Source organism: Alexandromys fortis, unplaced genomic scaffold (genome assembly GCF_014885135.2).
Source record: "Alexandromys fortis isolate MF-2015 unplaced genomic scaffold, M_Fortis_MF-2015_v1.1 scaffold_51, whole genome shotgun sequence".
Lineage (NCBI taxonomy): Eukaryota > Metazoa > Chordata > Mammalia > Rodentia > Cricetidae > Alexandromys > Alexandromys fortis.
The window spans coordinates 4,719,146-4,746,139 of record NW_026067925.1 but is presented as its reverse complement, the minus strand read 5'-3'; the positions used below and the strand labels follow the sequence as shown (position 1 = coordinate 4,746,139).

The following is a 26,994-nucleotide window of genomic DNA, read 5'->3' as shown; positions in this document are numbered from 1 at the left end:
TACAAATTTAAGAATAATTCTTATATATTGTAGAAAGTTCTAAAAGTGTTGAGTCAAAAAGCACACACATTGATAACTCACTAGCCTTTGTTATCTCTGTCACATACTGTATATTCTTATTTAATTTGGCATGATTCTATCTTGGGGTTAGACTTTTTGAGTATTTTTAATTTAAATATTTTTATTAAGTTGGAAAAAATTATAAAAATTTTTGTATAGACCTGGGGATAAGGGGAAAATCTCATTTTAAAATGAGTATGAGTTTTAGAATTCTGCATTTGTATTTGCATTGGATCTGATACAGTTCTTTCAAACCAAAGGAAAACAGTGATTTCTACACAGATCAGAAGTGTCCATTCTAATGTTTACAATTTTTAAAATGCAATTTCCATAAATTATAAATAAGTTCTGTATTTAATAAGATGAACTCATAGTTGTGAAAACTCTAAAGGCTATTACCAAAGTTCTGGCAGGTTAAATACCTACTAAAGGTATTTTCCATAGAGATAGCATCATCTAAGTATGCAGTGGATAGATGAGCAAGAGGACCAACCCTCCCTCAACTTCTGTCTTTTATATGAATACTGATTCTTCTCCCTCCCAAAGGCCACATCTCTCAGTTGTATTGAGGATGCATGAATTTTGAAAAGGATACTGTCTTAGTTATTTTTTTCATTGTTGTGTACAAATGTCTAAAAGAAAGAATGTGAGGAAGGTTGTGCTTTTTGTTTTTCTTCTCAGTTTTATCATGGGCAGGGAGAGCCTGGTAGCTAAAATGTCCTGACTCATGGTAGCAGAAGCTTAGGGTATGCCATCTGCATGGGTTGGCATATTGGAAATCAGAGAGCTGGCTAATAAACAGGAAAAAAGAAAAAACTCCAGTTCTCAGGCTTTAGTGGCCTTTATCATCATGCCTCAAAAGTTTTTAATGCACCTCCCAGACAATATTCGGAACATGAGGCTGTTGGGGGACGTTTAATATCCAAACTATAACAAATACCTTCATTTAAACCATAGCAGAAAGTCAAAGAAATTGAAGGATATGGATGCTATATAGTTGTAGAGATTGAAACCAGAAAAAGAGAAAGGGGTTAGACAGGAGGAAATAAAGGTGGGATTGAAGTTCATTTTTTGGAAGGTAAACAATGGGTGGTAGGGTTGACATTTTATTGGCGATAGGGTTGACATGAGTTGACCCAGGGTCAATTTATTATTTTCTGACAGTAATTGTTCTTAAAATTATTAATATTTGGGGCTAAGGAAATGGCTCACTGATATTTAAGCACTTAAGTGAGCAAGCTTGAGGGCTAGAGTTCCGATTCCTAGAAACCCACGTGAACGCTGGGGTGGGTATGGAAGTCTGCTTGTAATTCAAGCTTCTCTTTCGGAAGGGAGGATTACAAAAGTAGCCATATTGGTGAATGCTTGGTTTAAATTTGAGACCTTGCTTCAATAAATAAGGTGGAAGAGCAGTTGATGATGATTCCAGTTTTAACATCAGGCTACCACATGTATGTGCTCTCATGTGCATTCACATGGACACCACACACATACCATTACCATATTAAGCATTTAGTCTAGTAAAAATACACAATACTGTACAGCCATCACCACCATTCATCTGTAAAGCTGAAATGTAGAACTATTAACCTGTAACTTCTTCAGTGCTCCCATCCCCAGGCCCCGGCAAATACTATTATGTCTCTACAACTTCTGCTACTGAAAGCACCTGTATAGTTAAAAATCACATAGTGCTTACCTTTCTGTGAATGGCTTATTTTACCTAGCTTATTGTCTTCAGGTTGATCCATACTGTACCAGGCATCAGAATTCTCTTCCTCTAAAAAGTTGCATGTACCTTATTTTGTTTATTCATACATCTGACCATGAACACTTGCATTATTTCCTATGTATGACTATTGATACCAGTAATCATTTATCTACTTTAGCTGTTTTCTGCCTCAAAATTACATAAGTTGATATCCAAATGAAATAATACATCCAAGTATTTTGTGCTGGCTATGTCTAGGGATTATCCCTTTTTACCAAAATCTTTGTATTTCATGTTTTCAGAAATTATCACATGTTACACTGTTACCAGTGAGGTCTTAGTTAACTCCTGGATTCAGGTAATAGTGAGTCTTAATCACCTTAAGGTGGAGAACCAAAAGAATACAGTCTAGTCTATGAAAGAATAGACTTAGAGACTAAAGATGATTCAGAAAGGAGCTGAAAGATGAGAGTTCATTTTTTTTTCTAACTTATTTGTAATTTCTTTGCTGCTGCCTTTAGAAATGAAAGCACAAAACTCTTGATGCTCTTTTGGTTAGATCAAAAATTTCCTTTCCTATGTAAATTATCAGCTTATCCATAAATAGCTGAAGTATGTTATTTCTGATTGTGAAACTGTAGTAACTAGAGTAGCCACTAACCACCCGTTTAACAAAAGTTATACAGTTTTTTTTTTAAAAGGCAAATCACACTTTACATTTTCCCTAAGCTAGCGTAGAAATCTTGGTAAGAACTTTTAATACCTTGGTCGTACAAAGGTGTAGCATTTTTCTGGCAGGACATTGAGGATTTAATAAAGTGATTTTATGAAGGAAGTTTAAATTGCTTGCTTTTCTTACAAAATTGAAGTTTTCTTTTGAAAATACATAGTAAAGTTAGATATAGAATAAGGCTTGAGACTTAGAATGCCATCATCATTTTTAGGGGGAAGTAGGACTTTTTAATGCTATTTCAAATGTAAGTTGTAGATTACATTTGTCCATAGTTATTTATTTTAATTGCTTTTAAAGAAGAATCCTCCATTTATTGCAGCTAATAAAGGTAAAGTTTGAGCATTTATCCCAAAACCATCACGAATATGAGAGCATTTTTTTCTTGCAAAAATATTCGCACTGCTGGTTTTTTACGTGAGTGTGGAGTCAGTATCTTGGTAGGAATCCAAAAACAGCACAGCTGTTATTTTTTTTGTGGGAACTGTACAAATGAGGGTGGAGTTGCAAGCAAATGAACTTTTCCCAAGAGTGTTTTTCATTATCTGTCCCAGATCAAGTTAGCTATATAGCAGAGTTGAAATTTTCGATGTTGTATGACTTTGTTACTTTCTCAGAGCTACAGCCTCTGACCATCCAGCATAAAGAATACCACCCTAAACTGTTATATCTTCCTTTTCTCTTTGGTTTGTCAGGGAAGCCGCTTTAGTTTATTTAGGTATTGTTTAGTTTTGCTTCTATGAGATTAGGTACTTTTTCTGTATTGATTTTCCAGTTTCTCCATTATAATATTTAAAACTTGGAAATGAAAAGTGGATTAATTTTTCTCAAATATCTATAATACTGAAGAATTCCTGGGAATTGATAATTATTATTTCAGTTTGTTTTCAAGAAAATTGGGATTTTGTTAAGACAATATGTTTATACTTACACATGTTCATTTCTTACATGTGTAATTCCTAGAAATGGTTAATTTGTGGTATTCTGTTTTATTACAAGGTAACAGAAAGTTGTGTCTATTTTTTTTTTGAAAGCAGAGTGGCATTTTGTTTGATCCTTGGTCCATATGTAAAATTCAGCTTTAGCTATTTCTTCCATTTTCAAATACATGGCGCCAAAAATCAAAGAGTTTAATTTCAGATGTATTTTCTGTAAGAGCCTGAGTTCAGGGCCAGAATTGGAACAGGGATCTCAGTTTTGTGCATTTAGTTAAAAGGTTTTTTGTGTGTATCTTTTAAATGTTTGACATGATGGGGGAGAAGGGGCATGGTATAAGTTATAAAGTCTTAGGGACTAGTTCATGCAGTAGCTTATTACATTTGTTTAGTTATAAGTTTTACTGACGGTCAAAAGACAAATTTGGAAGGTGAAATTTATCACTTTGTTTCTTTTTGTTCAAATTTTCATTTATTTTATTAGGAGGAAAACATATCCTTTGCAAACAGGGAGTCAGTGGACCAAGTCTTGAGAGGTGGTTGTTTCTCGTACCTCCTGGTAACTGATAAAAGGTTATCACATGATAAAATTATAGTATTTTATTAAACTAGAAAAGTTAGAGAAAAGTCCTTTCTGCTTTGAAGACTGATAGCCAGCTATTTATTTCTCTGCGAGAGCAGAAATTATAGGGTAAGGTGAGCATTATTCTGTGTAAAGCCATCTGGTGATGAATCAGCCAGCTGCTTCCCAGCTGATAGTTAAGGATGGACTTAACATGTGGCCTAGCTCAAGTAATTGCATGCATTAATTATATACTAGGTATGCAATGTAAGGAAGCCGGAGTTTTTGGCATGGATTGCACAATGCACTATTTCCTAGTCTGTGCCAATGCTGTTGTCCATCTCAAAACTTCATTATAATAATGCATCATTCAGACCCCTTTGACATCAGTTCTCAGTTTGAATTACATGTAACTACAAGCAGCATTTAAAAATTTTATTTTTTTTAATAACAACATAGTAATGGGTTTCCCTCTGGCATTTTCATACATACTTTCCCCCATTGAGCTTCTTCCCTTACTTCCCTCCCTCACCCCTTACTCTTTTTCTTTCTCTATTTTCTAGACCCCATTCCACTTTGTTTGAGACAGGGTTTCTCTGTATAGTTTTGAAGCCTGTTCTGGAACTCACTCTGTAGACCAGGCTGGCCTCGAACTCACAGAAATCCACCTGCCTCTGCCCCTTGAGTGCTCGGATTAAAGGCATGCACAACTACTGCCCGGCTCACTTTATCATTTTCTAAAACTTTTGATGTGTGTTATTTTGGTTGGTTGGTCTTGAAACAGAGTTTAACTGTGTATAACAGACTGGTCTGAACTCAGATCTGCCTGCCTCTGCCTCTACTTCTGGAGTGCTGGTTTTAAAGGAGTGGGGAATAAAAAATATAAACTAAACTTTGCTGTCAGAGCTTCTTCAGCTGCATGCTAGATTGCCATGTGTGATAGTTTGCACTATCGTTTTCATTTAATTCTAACAACAGCCAACATTTTTAACATAAAGCGTTGGAGTGTACAGTGCAGTGAAGCTGTATGCTCTGCTTGACAACTGCACAGAGATTTTGATTGGTCTCTTCTTAGACTTTAGAGTTTAAGTATTAAAATGCTAGTCCATTAGATCCTAAGATGAACTGATTCCACAGGAAAGTCCAGTTTTAAAACTGAATATAGTTCTAGGAAGGTGAAAGTGTAACTGTGGTGCTAGGTGGTGTTTACATCTGTCTAGCTCCTGAGAGTTTGAATGTTAAACCTCTGTCATCTAGTTGTGTTGGTGGGAAGCTGCTTGTTTGTTTCCTGGCCACCCAGACTCCAAAAATGATCACACAAAAATCTGTATTAATTGCAGTACTGTTTGGCCAATAGCTTAAACGTATTCCCAGCTAGCTCCTACATCCCAAACTAACATCTCCATTAATCTGTGCATCACCAAGAGGTCATGGCCTACAGGCAAAGTTTCAGTTGACTCTAGCCGCAGGCATCTGTCCCTGGCGGCTACAAGGCTGTTTGTTCACTGACTGCCTTCTTTGTCCCAGCATTTAGTTTAGTTTTCCCTCCTAGCTCTCTTTTACTAAGCCACTGGCTGAAACAGATTTATTCATTAACCAATAAAAGCAGCACATAGACAGAAGGACTTCCCACACCAGTTGCTGAAAAGCCAAGTCCTATTTGGAAGAAGATAAACTGTAAGAGATTGTTACAGAGGAACATAACTAGAAAGTAAGGACCAGATTTACAAGTTAAGTGGACCCTAAAGAGTTCCAGGTTACCTGCTCGTTAAGACTTCTGGTAGTCATCACTGCTCCTTCATTTATTAAAAATGCTCATAGGGAGAGAGAAGAGAGGGAGAGGGAGATGGTGGGAAGAAGGGAGGAAGGGTGTCAATTATGGTGGGTGAAAGGTTGTTCTAGACTAGGAGCTAGAGATGAAGAAACTCTGTTTTGGCCTCCTGCTGGCACAGGTGAGATCTTGTGTTCTCGGTCCAGTTTAGAATAAGGACAGCTTCCTGTTTCCATCTAACTGCTCAGCATTCTCTACAAGGCTGAGTTCACTGAAGCAAGGTTCTTTTGTTTGTTTGCCCTAGCAACCCTGGATTTGGTAGGCTTCTCAATAGGTGTGTGTGTATATACTTAAGTATATCATATGTTTTAATACATAGATACTTGGTATGGCATTTACATGAGTTGAACTTGTCTGTTTCCTCAACATTAATTTTTTTCCTAGTGTTTTGGAATTTATATTATCTATGTAATTTAATAGATATAATATGTATGTATAGTAATCTTATGTAATAGTATATCGAAGCTTCTTGCTTCCATTGAACCATAAATTAGTTAATCATTGATTGACCTGCCTCTCCTCATCCCCCCTCTCCTGGCTATTCCCAGATTCTGGTATCCACCATTATATCTTTTACTTCTGTGAGAGCAGTGTTTTCAGATTGTACATGCCAGTGATTTTATAATACTTTGTTTTTATGTGCCTAGCCTGTTTGACTTAACCCAAGAGCCTCTATTTCCATCAGTGCTGGGTCGAATGGCAGGATTTTTTGCTTTATTATGGTTGAGTATATGGACATTTGGGTTGTTTGGTTTCTTAGCTGTTGGAGTTAGTGCTGCAGTACACATGCGAATAGAAATGCTTCTCCCTTCTGTCTCACTTCCTTTGTATATAAATAGGCCTGTATATGGGGCTGCAGCATCATACAGTGGCTCTATTTTTAGACTTTTAAGAACCTCCATAATGCTTTTCATAATAGCTGTGCTAGTTTATATTCCCAACTACAGTTACTACCAGCACTTATTATCTTTGGGGTATCTACTTTCTGGATTAAGGTAGTAGGTGGTGGTAGTTCATTCTGGTCTTGATTTCCATTTCCCTGGTGTTTACTATTGGCCACTTACATGTCTTTTGAGAAGTGTCTCTTTGGGTCTATTTCCCAGTTTGAAATTGCTTGGAGCCCAGGTGAATGACCTACCTGTAATTCCAGCACTTACGAGGTACAGGCCTGGGGTCCCTGGTGCAGTCTGGTTATCTCAACTAGCTGGATCAGTTCTAGGTTCAAGGAGAGAACCCACCTCAATAAATAGTGATCAAGGAAGATACCCAACAGCAACCTTCGGTCTCTACATTATTCTCTTGCCACATAACCTGTAAACACAAATATACCACATATACAGAGACACATGAAAAAAGGGAAAAAAATGAGTACCTGGGGGAATGATTGTAAATCTATCTTAGAGATATTTAAAGAAAAGCAGATAATCTAGTTTTATGTTAAATTGCATTCCCCAGAAGAGAAGACACTTAGTAGGCTCTAGGTCATTGCCTTAGCCCATAAAAGAATATACTAAATATTACATTTTGGTTTTATTTTAAAAAATGTGTATTCTCTAACTTATAGTTTCATTAAAAAACAAATTAGATTTATAAAAAGAAATTTTAACTGTATTGTTTTTATAATCATAATAACTGTATAAAATCAATTATATGTCGAATTATAATTAGTTATAATATTACGTGTCATGCTATAGACATGTTTAAAGACTAACTTATAGCAAATGAGAATTAAAAACTATTCATAACATATGAATAGTGCTTGTTTAAACTATTTTTTTCTACATAAAGAAGTTGCTTTTTTTGTTCATGTTTGGTCCCTGTGGTTTAGATTGCTTTTTAAGCTGAATTTGATTTCCTTTGAATATGTCATACTGTAGTTTTCATTTTTTTTCCTTTTAAAAGTATGTGACTATTGACCTACTTACTATTCAGTGTTTTAAAATGGCTTCTTCCTTGTACATGGAGTATGTAAATTATGTAATATATTTACATAAGAGATTTCCTTTAGTTAAGTTCTGGTTCTCTATTGACATGGTCTTGGAGACTATTCTGAAATAGTGAAAGAAATGCTGAACACCAATTTGACAGAAAGTATGCATTGAATAGCTGGATAACTAGGAAACTTAATTAAAACATTTAATTCGACCAAACTAGTTAAATAAGCTGTGTACGTATTAAGATTTGATTGTTTTAACTTTATACAAAAATGTTTGCTTGTTTTAGTAAGAGTTGTGTGCATCGTGTATGTGTGCATGACTGGGGTGGTTAGTTTTCTGTCAACTTTATACAAACTAAGGTTACCTAGGGGAGAGAACCTCAGCTGAGAAAATGTCTTCATCAAACTGGCCAGTAGGCAGCCTGTAGAGCATGTTCATGACGGGTAACTGATGGGAGAGGGCCTATTCCACTGTGGACAGTGCCGCCCCTGGGAAAGTGATCCTGGATTGTGTAAGAAAGCAGGCTGAACAAGCCTATCTGACATGTTCCTCCTTGGCCTCTGCTTCAGTTCCTGACTCCAGTTTCTTTCTCTGACATTCTGTCTTGGCTTCCTCTGATGATGCCTGTAAACCAAATAAACACTTTCTGTCCAAATTGCTTGTCATTATGATATTTATCACATGACATAAAAGGAACTAAGATAGTGACTTTAACATACAATAAGCATTTTCCCCAGTACATTGGATGGTGTTTGCTTTAATGTATGCTTCTATTTTATTGTAGAATGCTCTCTTCCATTATAGTTTATTTCCTATTCAAATGTAGCATAGTGTACATCTTAGAAAAGAATGAAAATATTCTTTGGATTCCTAAGATAAAACTTGAGTTTTAAAACCAAGACTCTTGAGTTTAGGAGAGGAAGCTAAGGAGCTTGGCACGTAGTACCTTACCTAAGGCCTTGCAGAGGAGAAGAGGTAGAACTTCTGGGATCTGACTCACCCATCGATCTGTTTTACTCCAGCGTTTGGGTTTCTTACTAACAGTGCCACATCCCATAAGACAATAATTGTTAGAATCTCAGTCTACTGGTCCTTCAGGGTTCCTGAAGGAAATCATTTCAATGGTCCATGGGACCAGATGTTTAATGATATCAAAGAACTTTCTGCCTCTCTTGTTGCATTTGTTAGTACACATGACACAGAAACAACTGTGGTAACACTTCAGCTCAGATTAGGGCACAGGACCAGACTGTGCCAGTGGTAGCTATAAACATCACTCTTGTACTTGTACACTGCAGTTAGAAAGTCTTAAAAAGCCACCCGCTTCGCCTACGATTATCTCACAAAAATAATAATGGTTGGTTACTATCTTCAATCTTGGATTCATATTTTTGTAGTGTGTTCTCAGAACTAGACGAAAGTACTTATAGGGTAGTTACACTCAGTGCCAGACTATTGTGGCTGTCTCCTAGAAAGGAAGTTGTGTCCCTGTGTGAGTTGTAAGCTGAACTAGGCCCATGCTTTCATAAAATATCATTTTACGTCAGTGATTGGCAGGTTACTAAAGTAGAGCTAAGCATTTGTCAAATTGAACCTTAAAAAGTGACAGGATTTTCTTTTCAGTGATAAAATTTTAGGTATCAAGGGCATCATTTGAGATAATGAATTCTTCTTGTGAGCTTAGTAGCAAACTAATATTAAAAATCTTTCCGTTGAGATGAGTAGTGATGTTTAATGAATGTGTTTTAAAGTAGTGGAAATGAATCAAGTATTTTGAAGATCTACACAATTCTGAAAACCATATATTTTCAAAAGACCAATGTATGATGTTACAAAAGTCCACCCGAGGGAAGATGAATATGTGCATAGTCTATGCAGGGTTTCCATAGTGCACAGAATCAAAAAAAAATTGGCTTTGTATAGTTATTTTTAGTGTCTTTAAAACACCCTAAAGATATTTCAAAGATTTAAGATAAAAATCCTTCTTTATCACTCTAAAACAGCTTTCCTTCACATACTTTATGGTGGGGCAGTAAGTGCAAGAAGTAGGGATTTTCTGTTCATCCAGTTGTTTAAAAGATAGCTCATATTGTAAGTAGTGCTGTATTTCTCCTTGGAGAGCGGGCTAGAAAATGAAGTTTTCTACAAATATTAGTGATTTTAAGTGAGATTTCTTTGTTATTATTCTTTTAAATGAAACAAATACTAGTTTTTCAAGTATATCATAACCCATGTAAAGCAGTACTCTTAGGGGTCCTTTTTTGTAAGTACTAGAGAGTCCTAAGTACCAAGAGTTTAAGAACTGCTACTCTAGGAAAAAGGCATTGAAAAGATAGCGTGCTCCTGTGAACCATGAGCACTGAGGAGGCAGTAGCCTGATCTGCCTAGGAACTTCTTCTACACTTGATAGACAAGCAGTGTCTTTGGATTCCAGAGTTATTCTGGTTCTATATCAGATTTACTTTCTCAGTTTCATTCTTTCTCGAACTTTTCCCATAAGACATGCATTTGTACTGCATAGTTGTTTTTTATATTACTATACTACTAGCTGTATTTGCTTGGAAATTGCAGATTGAGTCTAGAAGCCTTTTAGTAATATAATAAAAAATTTATTAATTGACCATCTACTTATTAACCTTAATTCTTTAATTTTTAACTGGACTCTGATGAGAATGTGGTTTATATTGGGTGTAAATGTTGATAAAGGCAATTCTATTTTAGGCCTACTCACAGTGCTGGTAACTAGATACTGAAGAGTTTCTAATGTGCTTTTCTTCATCTGCAGGATGATGTAGCTTTGCTAAGGATTCAGAAGCTAAGCAGAAATGAGCTTGACATCCTGGTTTTTGGTGAGCAGTGGAGGCACTCGCCACAGGCTGCCCCGAGAAATGATTTTTGTTGGAAGAGATGACTGTGAGCTCATGCTGCAGGTAACGTGGCCGCCTTTTCTGAATGCAAGCACTAGCTTAGCTAGGCCCCGAGAGCTGTCCTCCCCTTTACAGAGCCATAGGATTCAGTCAGCTATCAGATACACTTTTTAAAATTAAGACTTAAATCTTCTGGCTCACCTAACTCTTGTATCAGTTTTATTAATTTTATTTATAATAAAAATTATTTATTAAATAATTTGTACTATTTGTAAATAAGTTCTGTATTTTGAGGATTATATTTTGAAAAAGGAAAGCTTAAAACAGAAATGTCTGCGCACATGCGTATGTGATGCACACACATATACATATATATGTACACTTACCTATATTTATAGAAAAACTCATTTCTAAAAACTGCAGTTTTAGAAATCACACTTTAAGTGATAATCAATTTGTTCAGAAAATACTACATTTTGTCCCTTTTCTCATCTTAGTCTTTGGGTTTTTTATGCAGTTTATATTATAATAGTTTGTTATAATAGTATTAAAGGAAGAAATCTTGCAAGGTAGCAATTTTCTGACAATAAAATAGGTAAAATAGAAAGTAATTCATAATTCGTAATGTGTAATAATTTCACAAATTTTAAAATATGTACTTTGATACATCCAACAAAATCAATTAATTTACATTCAGAATTAAAATTTGAATTTATTGGAAAGAGTATTTTGGAAATTTAGCTACTTTCGTCTTTAGAAAATGATGCCAAATTTATGTTTTATATTTATCATAACAGTTTAGATTTCATTTAATCTACTTTTTTACCTATTCCTATATTTATCAGCTGTCCTAATTAATAATATTGTCTATATAGGTAAAAATCTTTTTTTGTTACTTATTTTAGTATTTTCTTGTAGTTATTAGCTTAAAGTTTTTACTTTTAGTCCCGTAGTGTGGATAAGCAGCATGCAGTAATCAATTATGATGCGTCTACGGATGAACATTTGGTGAAAGACTTAGGCAGCCTAAATGGGGTAAGATAACCATGTGGTTTTTACTTTGGTCGAATACTTATTTAATGTTAATAAAGTTATAGTCCTTATTTGTATAGCCCCCTTTTCTTCAGTTTATCTCTCCCTTTCAAATAATTAAAAGGTGCATAGTGCATTGAAACTATACTTAGGAGCTAAAGAATAAAGAGGAACTAAGAAAAGCATTTAATGATGTGATGTGTGACAAAGATTCCTGTAAGGAGATGAGATGGAGTTTGAGCTCACTGTGTGACTGCAGTTCATGTGCTGGGAAACAGAAGGCCTGGTGGTCAGAATGTGTAAAACTCTGGGCACAAGAGATACATTCTCACTTTAGAAAATAAGAATGGAAAGGTAGATTTGGTGCTAGATACTGGAAGACCTTCTCTATTCTAGGGCTGGAGTAAACATAAGGGATTTAAACATGTGCTTTAACACACACAATACATTATTGGAACACTAGGATTTGCTCTTGCTGCTCTTTCTTTGTCTTTTTAACTGGTAGGGTTTTTTTTGTTATTTCTATATGATCTTCCTACATTTTACAGAATATTTAATAGTCAGAGGATATGAAAGAAGATTGATGTATTAAATTATTTCAACATTTTTATTTTCCTGTGACTCTTCTAACAAGCAAATTTATTATCTTTGATATTATATCCTGTTGAAATTTGACAAACTATTTGTTTTTTCAGTGATTCAAATTGCTGCCGTGAAAAATACACATTGAACACATGGAAAGCAAATGCATAAATTTTTTTTTTACTTTTTAATTTGCCTACTAATAAAAGACTTTAATATTGATTATTTGAACTTTTTTAGTTAGCTATTCTGTTGATTCTAGTACATGTAATTAAGTCTACATTCTTCAACTTTGAACTGAAATTCCTCCCATGTGGCATGAACTATTATAGACTGTCCCCTTCCCCCTTGACATTCCTCCAGAACCGGAACCGTAGTCTTCCTGCTCTTCTGTTCCCCTAGGAGGAGTCCGAACGGCTTAGATTTTCTTTGGCAGAGTTCTTTCCATTCTCCTGCCATTCTGTACTTTTTAAAAGAGTAAAGCTCAAATTCTACTTTTTTTTTTTTTAGAGACAGAGTTTCTCTGTAGCTTTGGAACCTGTCCTGGAACTAGCTCTTGTAGACCAGGCTGACCTTGAACTCAAAGAGATCTGCCTGCCTCTGCCTCCCAAGTGCTGGGATTAAATGGGATTAAAGGTGCCCGCCATCACCGCCTGGCAAGAGTAAAAATCAAATTCTACTTCTTAAAGGGACAAAGAGAAGGCCCTTGCATTTAGGAACATAAACTAGTTAATGTTAACATGCTGAAAGAATTAAAATTAAAAAACAAAAACAGACAAACTAGGCACACGTACTGTAAAGGATATATATATATATTAATAGTGTGGATTACAATTCCTGTTGACTCCTTCCACCAGAGCACTTGCCTCTGTACCTTGCCATGCCTTGCTTCCCAGTCCTGTCTTCTGTTGCTTTGCCACTACACAGCAGCCTAGGTTCCAGCATACACCCGTTGTCTCCCTTTTTTCAGACTGGAGTTCGGTGAGGACATGAGTGCAATACCCAGCACATTCATAAAAAGTTGAATGTGATTACCTGCATGTTTGTAATTCTAGCACTGGGGAGCAGAGACAGGTGGTTTGCAGCACTTGCTGGCCCCCACACCTAGCCTAACTAGCAGTCCTGGGTCCCAGTAAGACTTTGCCTCAAAAATAAGTTAGATGGATTGTGAAGACCGCTATCTGAAGTTGACCACTGTCCTCCACAGAGAGGAGCACTGATGAGTGCATGCATGTGTGTGCACACAATGTAAATAAAACATTAAAATAAAATTTAAAAATATAAAATTATTTAGGTTCTTGTCGGGAAATACTGCATGGTCCTTCTTACTAAATGGCTAACAGTATGAAAATGTTTTCTTTTTGTTCTTATAAGTACCCTTTTCTCTTATTGATTCTGGATGAAAGAAAAGTGAGCTAGAATTATCTTCATTTCCTGAAGATACACAGTTTGATTGTTTTGTCTATGCTATGATTATATCATCATTGTAATAATCTACAGTGTTCTTGTCTATTCATTGTATAATTGAATTGTATTTTTTTCCTGTTTATCTCCCTTTGCTTCAGTAGACATTTAAACTGAGTATTTTCAGCTGTCCTCTTTAATAGTGCTTTAAAAAATAGGAACTAAAGGAAAAGAAGAAAAAAACCTACAAAGATAGCATCTCCAAGCTAGGTGATGGTGACGCATGCCTTTAATCCCAGCACTCAGGAGGCAGAGGCAGCCCGATCTCCATGAGTTTGGGGCCAGCGTGGTCTACAAGAGCTAGTTCCAGGCTAGGCTACAAAGTTACAGAGAAACCCAGTCTCAAATAACAAAAATAAAAAAAATAGCATCTCCAGATGTCCTCTTAGAAAGCTAATGCAATATGTCAGGCATTGCAGTAAGAAAGTGAAGGATGACAGAATGTTGATTTATGTCTTCATTGCCTTGCCGTATTCTTCTGTCTGGGCTTTTCACTGTAGCCATTAGCAACCATTGAATATTTGAGATATAACTAGGTTAAATTCCAAAGACTTATACATTACATATATGTAAAATATCTTACCAATTTTACTTCTTGAACTAGTATGTTTTTAATGCACTAGATTACACCTCAAATGCATTATCAAAACTGATTTTAGTTCTTGTTATAAGCCTGCAAGAAAATACAAGTAGTGTATACTGTTTGGGAATTCTGATATATTTCTTTTGTATAGTGCCTTTCTAGGTAATTCTGCGATCTGTCTTGTTACTTTCATAATATTCAGCATTGTTAGAAATAATTGAGTAAAAGTAAAATACCCTGGTAAAGAGAAAGTAGAATTTCAACATATAGTAAAAATCCATTTACGGGGCTGGAGAGATGGCTCAGAGGTTAAGAGCATTGCCTGCTCTTCCAAAGGTCCTGAGTTCAATTCCCAGCAACCGCATGGTGGCTCACAACCATCGGTAATGAGGTCTGGTGCCCTCTTCTGGCCTGCAGGCATACATGTAAACAGAACACTGTATACATAATAAATAAATAAAATCTCAAAAAAAAAAAAAGAAAGGAAAAAATGTTTAAAAAAAAAATCCATTTACTAAAATACCATTGTGTATCTTAGATTCATAGATCCAAGGGATCCATATGGCAGCTGTAAAGCAACCACAAGATGGCTCAGCAGTTAAAGATACTTAGAGCTAAGCCTGATGAATGAATTGAATTCCTGAAATCCACATAGTGGAAAAAGAACTAATTCCAGCAAGATGTCCTGACCTCCACAAGCACAGTATTGCACAATGCTTACACATACATATACCACAAATAAAAAATGTAATGTTTTAGAAGGAATGATTCAGAGAACGATGTGATAAAATGTTAATCCCTACAAATAAAATTTCTAAAAATCCTGAAGCTGTTTAGAGTTAAGTACTTTACTTTGTACAGGTTTCCAGCTTCAGGTTAAACACTTTCCTAACTTCCTTTTTAGAAAAATTCCAAGTGCCAAAATTCAGCCTGGCCTCACTGTGCTTTGTGTTACCAGTAATATTGACAACAGGTTTAGTATGAAATAATGCTGCAGGCTGCTTCACACGTGTTAGGATACATTTAACGGTAAATACTTTTGAGTAATAGGTTGATGAATTTGACTGGAATGTGAGAATAAATACTTCATATGCAATGAAACCTTTTTCTTTCTTCCTTGTAGACTTTTGTGAATGATGTAAGGATACCAGAGCAGACTTACATCACTTTGAAACTTGAAGATAAGCTGAGATTTGGATATGATATCCTTATATAAGTTTTTGCATTTATAAATGAATTAAAAATATTTACTATGCTACAGATTAACATCTTGTGATATAAGGATTCACAATATTGAAGTTTATGCTTATTAGAAGCTTTCTGCTTGCTTTTCCATTACTGGTTCCTGGGAATGGTCCTGGAAAGCTTGGTAAGACGCAACTGCTTCCCATCTCTCTGCCGTGCTGCTATGCATATAATTTAGGTGCTAAAGACTGGAGCTGGGGGGAGGACAGTGAAAGTCTTAAGTACTGTCTACCTAGGTTCTTGCCAGGGGGATTATGAGGGCCCAAGCCAGTCTCTTAGGATATAAAACATTAAACTACCTTCCCTTCCTTGCTATCCTGCTGGTTTAATTCAAACTTTAACATATCCTATGTAGTTTGACACAAGTTTTACTAGAACGTTATTATTTAATGTATGTTTGAATTTTTGTTTAATAATCAAAGTCTAATAATTGAACAGTTGTAAGATTTTACTGTTCTGTAAAGAATAGTAGAAGGAACCTAGTAAAGTGACTAAGCGATTAAAACATTTCTATTTGTATATAATTGAATTAAAAGTATTTCTCATTATGATGGAACTTTATCTTGAGATTTATTTAGTTCTTAAACATGTACCAAAACTCAAATAATAGTTTAAAAAGTTAAACATTAGCAATCTGGTAGACTTAGATCACTTTATCAGAGAAATTGTAGTCTTAGATAGCTCTAGCTGATATTCAAATGTATTAGCACAAGTAACAAAAGATAGAAACTTTAAAGTTTAAAATTTAAAGCTAGAATAGTTTTATAGCACATTACATTTATATTTGAAAAAGTAAAAATATAAATTAAATACTTATTTGTTATATATTCTAAATCTTTTAAAAAAATATATCTGGTGAAGCTTGTGAGATGGCTCAACAGGTAAGGTTACTTGCTGCCAAGACTGGCAACCTGGGCTCAATCCTCATGACCCACAGAGTGGAAGGAGAGAAAAGACTTCTGCAGTATATTGGGTGACCACTACATATGTGTCTTGGTGCACATGCAGTCACACATATGCCACATAAATAAATGTAAATTTTTTTAAAGATTTATTTATTTATTATATACACAGTGTTCTGCCTCCATGTATGCCTGCAGGGCAGAAGAGGGCACCAGATCTCATTACAGATGTTTGTGAGCCACCATGTGGTTGCTGGGAATTGAACTCAGGACCTCCAGAAGAGCAGTCAGTGCTCTTAACCTCTGAGCCATCTCTCCAGCCCCCAATGTAAATGTTTTAAATGACATAAAGTTATGAAGTAACAATGAAAATAATTTTATGGTCGAGGAGGTAACCACAAAATGATTAAAGGGTTGCAGCATCAAGAAGGTTGAGAACCAGATATAAAGGAACATAGGGCTGTTAAATTGGCAGAAATTTTATTTCATGGGACAGAATTTTCTAAATCATTTTACGTGATAGCTGTGTTTGTTTCTGTATTAATTATACTAGAGTAGGGAACTTGTCATGCTTTATTCGTATATAAAATTGATAGCCAGTCTATACAGAAAATGCCCTAGCGTGGAAAGCTCTGATTAACACCATCACCTTATAGGAGAGACAACATTAACATGGCTTAAGATTTGAACTAGAGAACATAATGCATATGCCATAAGTCTGTTTTCTTGTGAAAAGGATGAATCTCAGTGAAATATTCAAATTTTCAAAATTACCTTAAACTCAAAACAACAATCAATAAACCTCAGAAACTTGTGATCATTCAGATGACCACAAATGTGCAGTAAAGAGGCCTAATAAGTTCCTTCCTTCATATCTGGTAGATACTTCCTATTGTGCAGGTTCAGTTTTGGTGATCTGAGGATATACTAAATGATGTTTTACACAGTGTTGTTGTAGTCTGAGGAAATCATGCAGTGTATTTTGAACATACTTTCCCTCCCCCAACTCGTTTTGTAACCACCATTTCCTCCCTTCCCCCCAACTTTGAGTAGTCTTTTTTTAGTTCCTCGCCCACACCTCCTCAGTTTGTGTGGCCTAGCTAGCTAACCTCAGGGTGAGCCTACCCACAGTTGCATCATTGAAGAAAACTGACTCTAGTCCAGTGATTATCGTCAGACTTATAAGCCTTGTGCCTTAGTTCCCTAAGTGCTAAGATTATAGGCATATGCCACCATACCTGATTGCATTTTACTTTTTGTCTTAAGATTTTTAATTTCCATACAAAGTACTGGGTTTCAAATACAATTTGCTTTTGTTATCCTCTTTACAATCTTACATGCCCTTTGACCCCCTTCTGCTCTCCGTTACTGTCTTTACCACTTCTACTCTTTTGATCTTCTTTCCAGTTTCGCGACCTATCTATATCACACACACATCTATACATACATATGGCACATTAAGATCCAAAGTCTATATACAAAATAGAAAATGTAGTATTTGTTTTTCTTTTTTTTAATTGCCTTGCTGAATTACAGATCCACCCACTTCCATGCACACTTTATAATTTCTTTTTGTTTATAGCTGAGTAAAATTCCACTATATGTATGTACTACATTTTCATTAAACATTGAACTGTTGATAGACATCTGTGCTAGCTCTGTTTCCTTGCTATTGTGAATAAAGAATAACTAACACAGATGTTCAGGTACCTCTTCGGTGGGATGTGGAACACTTTGGTATATTCCCAGTTGTGGTGGATAGCTGGATCATATTATAACTGTCTTTTTGGGTTTTTTTTTTTTTTTTTGAGACACCTTGATACAGATGCCTATAATTTTTATATCAACTTATACTACCATCAACAATGAATAAATGTTTCTCCTACCCCCATATCTTCAACCAGCATTTGTTGTCTTTTATTTTCCTGATAATAGCGAGCCTTTTCAATGTGGTAAGATAGAACTCAAAGTACTTTTGATTTTCATTTTTCTGATGGATGTTCAACATCCTATGTGCATATATATGTGTATATATATATTTGTCTTCAGAACTGTCTTTTTAATTAGTTTAATGATTTGCAGTTTTACTTTTAGTGGCCTATTTTTGAAGTTCATAATATGTTCTAGATATTGACTCCATTATACGTATAGCTAACACATTTTCTACCATTCTGTGGCTATTTGTTCACTCTGCTGGTAGTTTACTTCGCTGTGCAGAAGTTTCTCAATTCCATGCAATCCCACAAAGGCTATTTGCTGTGCTATCAGATCCTGTTCAGAAAGTTTTTGGCCATGGCTATGTCTTGGATGTTTTTCTCTAGCAGTATCAGCATTTCGGGTTCTAAATTAAAGCCTTTCATCCACTTTAAGTTCATTTTTCTGCCAGATTTGGATCAAATTTCATACTTCTGAAAGTAGATACCCTGTTTTGCCTGCAGCACCTATTTTTAATAGACTGTCTTTGTTGCAGCATGTGTTTGGGACAACCTTGTTATATTAGCTGTTCGTCGCTGTGGGGGTTTGCTTCTGGATCCTCCGTTATGTTCTGTTGATCAGTATGTCTGTCTCTTCTTGTGCCAGACCGTGCTGTCTTTGTCACTTGCTCTGCAATGTACTTTGGAGATCAGGTATTGTGATATTTCCAGCAATGTTCTTGTTACTTAGAATTGCTTTGGCTATTTTTGGCCGTTTGTGTTTTTATATTTATTTCTAGATTATCTTTTATAGTTGCATAAAGAAAGACATTGGTATTTTGATTAAGATTGCATTGAATCTGTAAATTACTTGTGTAACATCCATATTCAAGACTTACATAATTCTGCCAGTTAGGAGCATTTCTATGATCAGCTATTTTTCCAGTTTCTCAAGTTTTCATTGAAAAGGTCTACTTCCTTATGTGTATCCCTATGTACTTTATTTTGGCAGATGGATGAAATGTTTTTTTTATAATTTTTTTCTCAGCAAATTTGTTGTTTTTATGTTGATTTTTACACCCTGCAATATTTCTGAAAGTGTTTAAGATCTGATGGAATCTGTAGAGCCTTTTAGATATAGAATCATCACATGTGCAAATACGGATAATCTGGCTCTTCCTTTTGTATTTTATATCTTTCTCTTAATTCCTGAGGCAAAAAAGTGCTAGACCAGTGATTTCTCGACCTTCCTAATACTGTGATCCTTGTGGTGACCCCCAACCATAAAATTATTTTGTTGCTATTTTATACCGTAATTTTGTTAGTTATGAATTATAAACATCTGCTATTCAGGATATCTAATAGGCAACCCCTGTGGGAGTTGTGACCCACAGGTTGAGAACTGCTTGCTAAACGATTTTTCACTAAATGTTTAGTTACATGTATGTTTTTATGTGTATCAGCAAATTTGTACATGACAAGAAAGGGAATAATTTTAATATTTCAAAGCATTAGGAAGCCACTTTAGTGACAAGAAAGCTCCAGAGAGAATTCTATAAGTAGATTCTTTGGGGGTAGGGCTTCTGTTCATTGAATTATTTATTGAATAAGAACACAAGTCAGTGGATTGAACAGAGCATTCTTCAAAGTGGTTTACAGCTCTAAGAAGCTTTGTTAATGAGGTTACTGCTCCCATTACATTTGGACATTCTCTCTTCTCCCTCCCTCCATCCTTCCTTCCCTCTCTCTCTGTCTCTCTCTTTCACATACACACACACCACAGTGATTACAGTTTTCCACCCTTAAAGTGATTGATGAATGCTTTGAATTAGTATATGATTATAAAATTTTAAGGTTAACTAATGGTAGGAAATATGACCTCTAGTGAATTGATCCTTAATAAGAAGCCTCGTTGTTTTGGTATAATAATGAAAGTATTCATTATATTTAGCACTTGTTCTTATGTGTATAGAATCATTGTTTTATAATGTAATATGACCGTACTGCAGTACATGGAGGGAAAGGGGGTATTATGGTTGCATATGAACCCTGATTACAGCATTCATTTTCTTTGTACTTAGAAAATGAACCTCATTTTTATTAAAGTTTATAAAATTTGAGTAATCAACTTTAGAATTTTTAAGGTTGTTAATATTTATAAATGACATTATGTATTTTAAGTATTTTTTCTTATTAAAGGGAGTATTATAGTCACATCTTACTTTCCAGGTATTCTGTGAGCTGCCAGAAGAATCTTAACTTTGAGGACAGCCTGGAGACCTTGTCTACAAAGGAAAAATAATTTTTTTTTTAACCTGAGGATTTGGTTCAGTGGTGGAGTAGTAGTCTAGCATATGCAAGGTCTTGGATTTAATCCCCAGGACCTGTATAAATAGAAAATAAATAAACACAATGTTCTATATTTACTCTTGAAGTAGGACAATTTCCAGATTATACTTAATAACCATTTTCAAGTACAGGGACCAAAATTTTGGAGTTATATTCTTCCTTAGCTCTATTTACATACAAATCTCTTCACTGTAGTTCGAGGGGAGATGAGGGTCCCTGAAGAAGCTCTTAAGGTAAGCATTTATCCTATTCTTAGTCTATTGCTCACTACAGTAGATGCCTTTCATGAAAGCTTCCCTTTGGTTTAAATGTTTTGTAGCATGAGAAGTTTACTATTCAGCTTCAGTTGTCCCAGAAATCTTCAGAATCAGAATTATCAAAATCGGCAAGTGCTAAAGGCACAGACTCAAAAGTGGATGCTACTGCCGAGGTGCAGCATAGAGCTACAGAAACCCTGAAATCCGAGGAGAAATCTGTGGGTAAGTGCCCTGTAGGATCTGAAGAGTGAGTGATCTGCAATAGCCGTATCTATTCAGGGGGAGAGAGGGAGGGAAGGAAGCGGGAGGGGAAGAAGAGAAGAAGCACAAAAAAACATCAAGTTTGGTGCTCTAAGAAACCAACTCTGGAAGCTCCTTTGAAGCCGCCAACTGGAGTTCTCAATCTAAAGTCCCAAACAGAGTAGACTGTCCCTTAGGGTGAGGCTTGCAATTAACAGCATATAAAATATGGAGAGAAAACATCCTCTAATGGGTTGCTCACATATTCCTGCAGAAACTAACGGGAAACTGAGGCAGTCAGTTACTGTTCTTAATTAAGCTGTCTCTTGGTGGCTCAGCTTCCCAGAGCTGCATTTCCAGTTTCTCTTTTCCTCTGCAGACACTTAAATATTCCGGGATTAATAATAATAACCTTTATTGTCCTCAAGAACACATGTTTTACTTTTGGACGCTTTTGTTTTCTCTGAACCGTCAGAGTTAGGGGCACTAGCTTATCCCCAGACCTTGGAAGACACTTTGAGACAAACCCACTCAGGGTCTGAAGTGGGGGTTGGTGTCTACCCCAATCTAGAACTAGCTTCTCAGTGACCTCAAACAACACATGGTAGTTTGTCAAATAAAAGGTATATTACTGTAACAGCCCATTGTTGAAATTAGGAGCGGCAGTGCTGCGTCCCTGGCACCCGACCGCCCGCATGGCTAGTTTATACCCAGAAATAATTACACGGAAACTGTATTCTTTCAAACACTGCCTGGCCTGGCTAGGTCCAGTTTCTTATTGGCTAGCTCTTACATATTGTTCTAACCCATTTCTAATATTCTGTGTAGCCCATGAGCTGGCTTACCAGAGAGGATCTTAACCTGCATCTGTCTGGAGTGGGAGCATCATGGCGACTCACTCACTCAGCTTCTTTTTCCCAGCATTCTCCTCTGTCTACTCCGCCTACCTAATTTTCTGTCCTATGAGGGCCGAGGCAGTTTCTTTATTATTAACCAATGAAATCAACAGATAAGATACAAGACCCACCTCCATCAGCCCATGATCATTGTCAATATAATATACATTACAATACGTTAACTCTTTTGGAAATTCCTAATTTATACTTGATTTTGAAGAAATTACATTCTTTGTTCCCAAACACATGTGCCTGTATAAAAATAATGTATACTAATGACTGATCCCAGAGTACATTTTAATATATCCCGTTTTCCCTAGGAAACATTGACAACTATGTGCAGGTATACCCAATATGTTAAATATTTAAAGTGATTTCAGTATTTGAAAGAAATAGTTTACTGTTTCATATTATCTATATTTCTCTGAATTACAATTGAAGTAAAAGGGAAAATTTAATATACCATCCTCATATAATGCTTACAGTTTTAATAACTACAAAGATGCTTTATTAGATAATCCCTTCACATAACAAATGTATTAAATTGATAAACAGTACTACAGCTACTGAAACTGCAGATTTGTTATCATTGAATGCAAATATAGTTACTATATAATACTTTGTGTTGTTGCTCATGCCAGTATTTGCTTTCATTTCATCTTTTTATATATAAGATTTAATGACATTTCTGATCAAACTGGTTTCATTATTCCTTTGGTAACAAAATTCTTCCACCTAAGACACTTCTGTCTAAATACTCAAAGATCATTTGTTACTGAGGCTCAGATAAAGATCAGAGATCCCCAAACACTTAACAAAAAGCTGTTGGATTAGATATGGTAAGCTGTATTGCTTGTTCACTTAGTCATGTTTAGTGCTGTTTAAGATAATTTTCAAATGTTACATTACTGAAAATTGAGTACTTTTAATCAACTAAGTAAATCTAGCATCATGCAAAATGTATTTTCCTGCTTCATCTACTTTAGTAATTTTTTTTTCTCCCCACCTCTTTTAGATGTTTCTGCTATGCCCCGTGGTACTCCTTTATATGGGCAGCCATCATGGTGGGGAGATGGTGAGGTGGATGAACAAAGAGTTTTCAAGTCTAATGGCAAGCCTGAAGAAAAAAGTCATGAAGCTGGGACTTCAGGTAAAAGTACCTCAATGGCTATGATATTAAATTCATATTGGTCAAATATATTCCAAACAAAAGTCAGTCTACTCTGAAAAATGATCTGTACCATAACTTGATTTTTTAAAGGTGATGATGGTTTGCTTTTGAAATGTTTATAAATGCTTGTTATATTTTCTAGCTTATGAAATTGTTGAAAACTATAAAAAAATTAATGCTATAACTGAACATATTAAGTATTTTAAAATATTTACATGAATTGATAAAATAGTAGGACATGTGAGTTACATATTTTTATTTGATTCATGCTTATATACTCACTGTAAAATATAATAATTCTGTTATGTTCAGAAATATAATATGAAATTATAAGTTCCTTAAAGCCTTAGATGCTTACTTTATTGAGATAGAATAGCAATAAGATTTAGAATTCAGCAGCCAAAGTACAGAAATAGATCCTCAACAAAAGAAGGAATATGTTCTTTTGTTGGTGATGTGGGTAAGTGGTGACCAGTATCTAGAAAAGACAAGATTTCCAAGATAAATGGAGATACCGAGGAACAGATTGTCCCAGAGTTGTTGAAGAGACTTCAGAACTGAAGGATGGAACAGCCAGTTTGTTTAGTAACATCAGATAAGGATCCAAAAGTGGAGGAACTAAATACAGACATCAAGAGTCAGTTTGGAGGACAGGGTGTGACTCTGAGACAAGGACAGACCACATCAGAATGCTTTAAGGTTTTTTTGATTTTATTTACACAAAGTAAGCAAAACAGTTTTCTTAGCTGGAGAATTATGAACATTCTGTCTTCTGACATAGTGTAATTACACCAGAGTACAAGTCTTTAAAAGCTGTCATAATGAAGTAGGTCTTATAATGCCAAGCTTGCCAATACGTTTCTATCACAGCTTTGTTTAAGCAGTGCTGCTTCTCAGTATTATTTATCCTGCCTTCAGATGTAAGTGAAAGGACTGCTGTCCAATACTAAGTAGGAAATGAAGATTTTACGTCCCATGCATGATTTCTCTCAGGGTTGTTTGGTACAATAGACAGTATTGTTAGCTAGTTTCGCCATCTCTGTCTTGCTATCCACAGTACTTACATACTGATGGAGTTGCTACTCACATTCAAAGCTGCAGCCATCACCATTCAAAGTTAGAAATTTTTTATCACACCCAGCAATAAAGAACAAATGTTGTATACAGAAGACCTTTCAGGATTTGGAAGGAGACCTCTTCCAAAATCTTCAGCACATCTCTCATTAGTTCCTCACAGATTGAGATCACCTGCTGTTCTAATCAGTCTCTGGCAAACCACATGAGGTCATCATTATCTTGCTCACCTTGAAGCAGGTGTGGAGTTATTTGTCCCTGGGGCATATGGGCAGTGTCACAGAAGAGTTGTTCTAGAAACCTTCTGAAGTTCTTTTAGGAAAAAGTTCCTTTAGGAAAGAAACTGGGCGTCTTGAAGAATGTCTATTTTTTTTTCTTCTCCATTTTATCTAATATATTACCTACCTTTGTTGTCTTCCCTTTCATTGCTGAGTCATAATTAAACTTTTGACCTTAAGTTCCAACCTCATTGCAGTAATCTTTGCATAACAAATATGAACTGATCTTTAGTTCCAAAACTAGAGTGACCTTGTTTTGCCTGACAAGTAGATTTTGAACTTTTTATTCCGTAGGGTACTTTATATCTGATTATTACTGTTTTAGTGTCCTTTCCCAGTGTACTCCTACATGAATTCCTGCCTCCTCTTCTCCTACAATATGTGCAGTGTAAATTTCTAAATGATATTATATTGCTAGTGTACAGTACTGTTTCATTTATTATTTTTGTGTAAATCTTTATGACTGAACTCTAAATTCCTTACTTCAAATACCATATATTCTAATCTCATTTTGCACCAGAACTATTGGTATGGAGTAAGGGGAATATAACTAATTAGAAAGGTTAGAAAAACAGATCAATTTAACTATTACAAAATTCAGAAAATAATTGCATGATAGTGAAAATTAAGGAGGCATAATAAATGTAGCCTTTGCTCCCTCACACAACTTTGAAATTCTGATGTACATAACTTATAAAATACAGTGATTCCCGCATGTCACTGTGGTACAGAGTAGAACCGTAACAAATGATGACAAGCATTCAGTTGTACTTGACTTGTCCACTTCTTCCAAATGAGCCATTTGCATCTCACCTTTATGGCAATATCTAAAGGTAGTAGTCACTGTTATTTCTGCCCACTTTGTAGATAAGAGAATGGAGGAAGAGTGATGGTAACTTCCTTCCTGAAGAGAACACTCTTCATGGGATTTCAAGAATAGACATTCCAGATTCGCATACAGCAAGTGCAGAGCAGACTATATTCACCGTTGAATTTGTTAACAGTACACAAAAGACAGAGAGCTAAGAACAATTTAAGTTTTTCCTTTATTATTGAGAATCATCATTGTATCATAAGTTATTGAACAATAAAACCTACAGTAATGTCCTCCCCAAAGCCTGAGCCTCCTAGGCTCTTGATACTGTGTTACTGGAATACTGTTTTCAAGGTCATTTATCTGCTCTTGATTTTCGCCTTCCTCGCTATAATAATTTCTCTAAAATACTATCACTTTTCTTTGACAAAATTTACTTTGGAGTAAATTTTGAAAAGAATAACTTTTACTTTGAAAATTTCTTTTCTTAATGTTCTCTGCCTTTTGTGTACATTTTTTGACAGTGTGATCATGGCTATTATGATCATTATTATTTTAGTAATGGAACCTGATACCACCTATATCATATCTCACATATTTGATGGCAAGAATATTACTTTGTAACGTAAAAGATGGTTTTTGTTATAATTTCATATTCGATGTACTATAAAGAAATAAATTATTGTACCTAATGTGTTGTAGAAAGATGTAGTATTTGAAAATTTTTCAGAAGCCTAAATAGTTCATGTAATTAAAAAAATGATCGGAAACAGCCTAGTATGCCTGTTTTGCTTTTTCTTCCTAGAAAATTGTAATTGATTTACTCTGAAAACTATTTAAGTAAAGTTAATATTTAAGCCTTAGGGAAATTTATTTATATTAATTCTTTTATGATAATAGACTGTCTTGGTAATAGATTTTCTTTTCTCAAAGGGCAGCTTAATCTTCACCTTTTTTTGTGCACTGTGCTACAAACACCACCTGTTTTCACATCTTCATGCAGTCTGGCTTAAGCAGTGGAAGAACAGTTACAGTTCCATATGTTCCCTACTTACCTGTTTTCCTTCTCACTCACAGCTTGTTATTCAGCTTTGACCCATGACCTTTGGGCGGTTGTGCACATTCTGCTATACAGAGGTGTAACCTAACTTCTTCCTGACTTACTGACTGACTACAGAGTTTTCTGTTTTTTTCACTATTTCTTTCATGTGACTGCTTGAATTGCCATGCTGCAAGGAAACCACGTGTTTTATTGCTAACTACTCTTACCTTATAACATATGTCATCTCCCAAGTTTCCATATTATCAATTTTGTCCTAAAGTGGGGTCTCTGAATATGATAGAGACTGGTAAGTGGAGTTGTTACTTAAAAAGCATTGCTTCTATATGTACTTCCTATCTCCATCCTCATTTGACTGCCTCTTCACTGTTAGAGCCCCACATTTGTTCTCAAGTATTTCAAATCGCTCGTTCTGGTAACTGAATTAGGTAATTCATGCTTTTTCTATTATACTATGTGTGTGTATATTTTACACACACATGTGTATGTACTTTAATCTTC

The 26,994-nt window shown here is 35.4% G+C and overlaps 1 protein-coding gene across 10 annotated transcripts in view; it reads left to right on the top strand.

Annotated features, from left to right (window-relative positions):
• Cep170 (centrosomal protein 170) overlaps positions 1 to 26,994 on the top strand; it is an 85,107-nt gene that overhangs the window by 10,115 nt on the left and 47,998 nt on the right. For all 10 annotated transcript variants that reach the window (XM_050142940.1, XM_050142944.1, XM_050142941.1 and 7 more), the window contains exons 2-7: positions 10,552 to 10,696; positions 11,579 to 11,668; positions 15,418 to 15,499; positions 20,881 to 20,936; positions 21,023 to 21,182; positions 23,112 to 23,246. In XM_050142940.1, coding sequence (XP_049998897.1) covers positions 10,592 to 10,696; positions 11,579 to 11,668; positions 15,418 to 15,499; positions 20,881 to 20,936; positions 21,023 to 21,182; positions 23,112 to 23,246 — 628 coding nt within the window. In that variant the 5' untranslated portion in view covers positions 10,552 to 10,591. The remainder of the gene's footprint in view (positions 1 to 10,551; positions 10,697 to 11,578; positions 11,669 to 15,417; positions 15,500 to 20,880; positions 20,937 to 21,022; positions 21,183 to 23,111; positions 23,247 to 26,994) is intronic.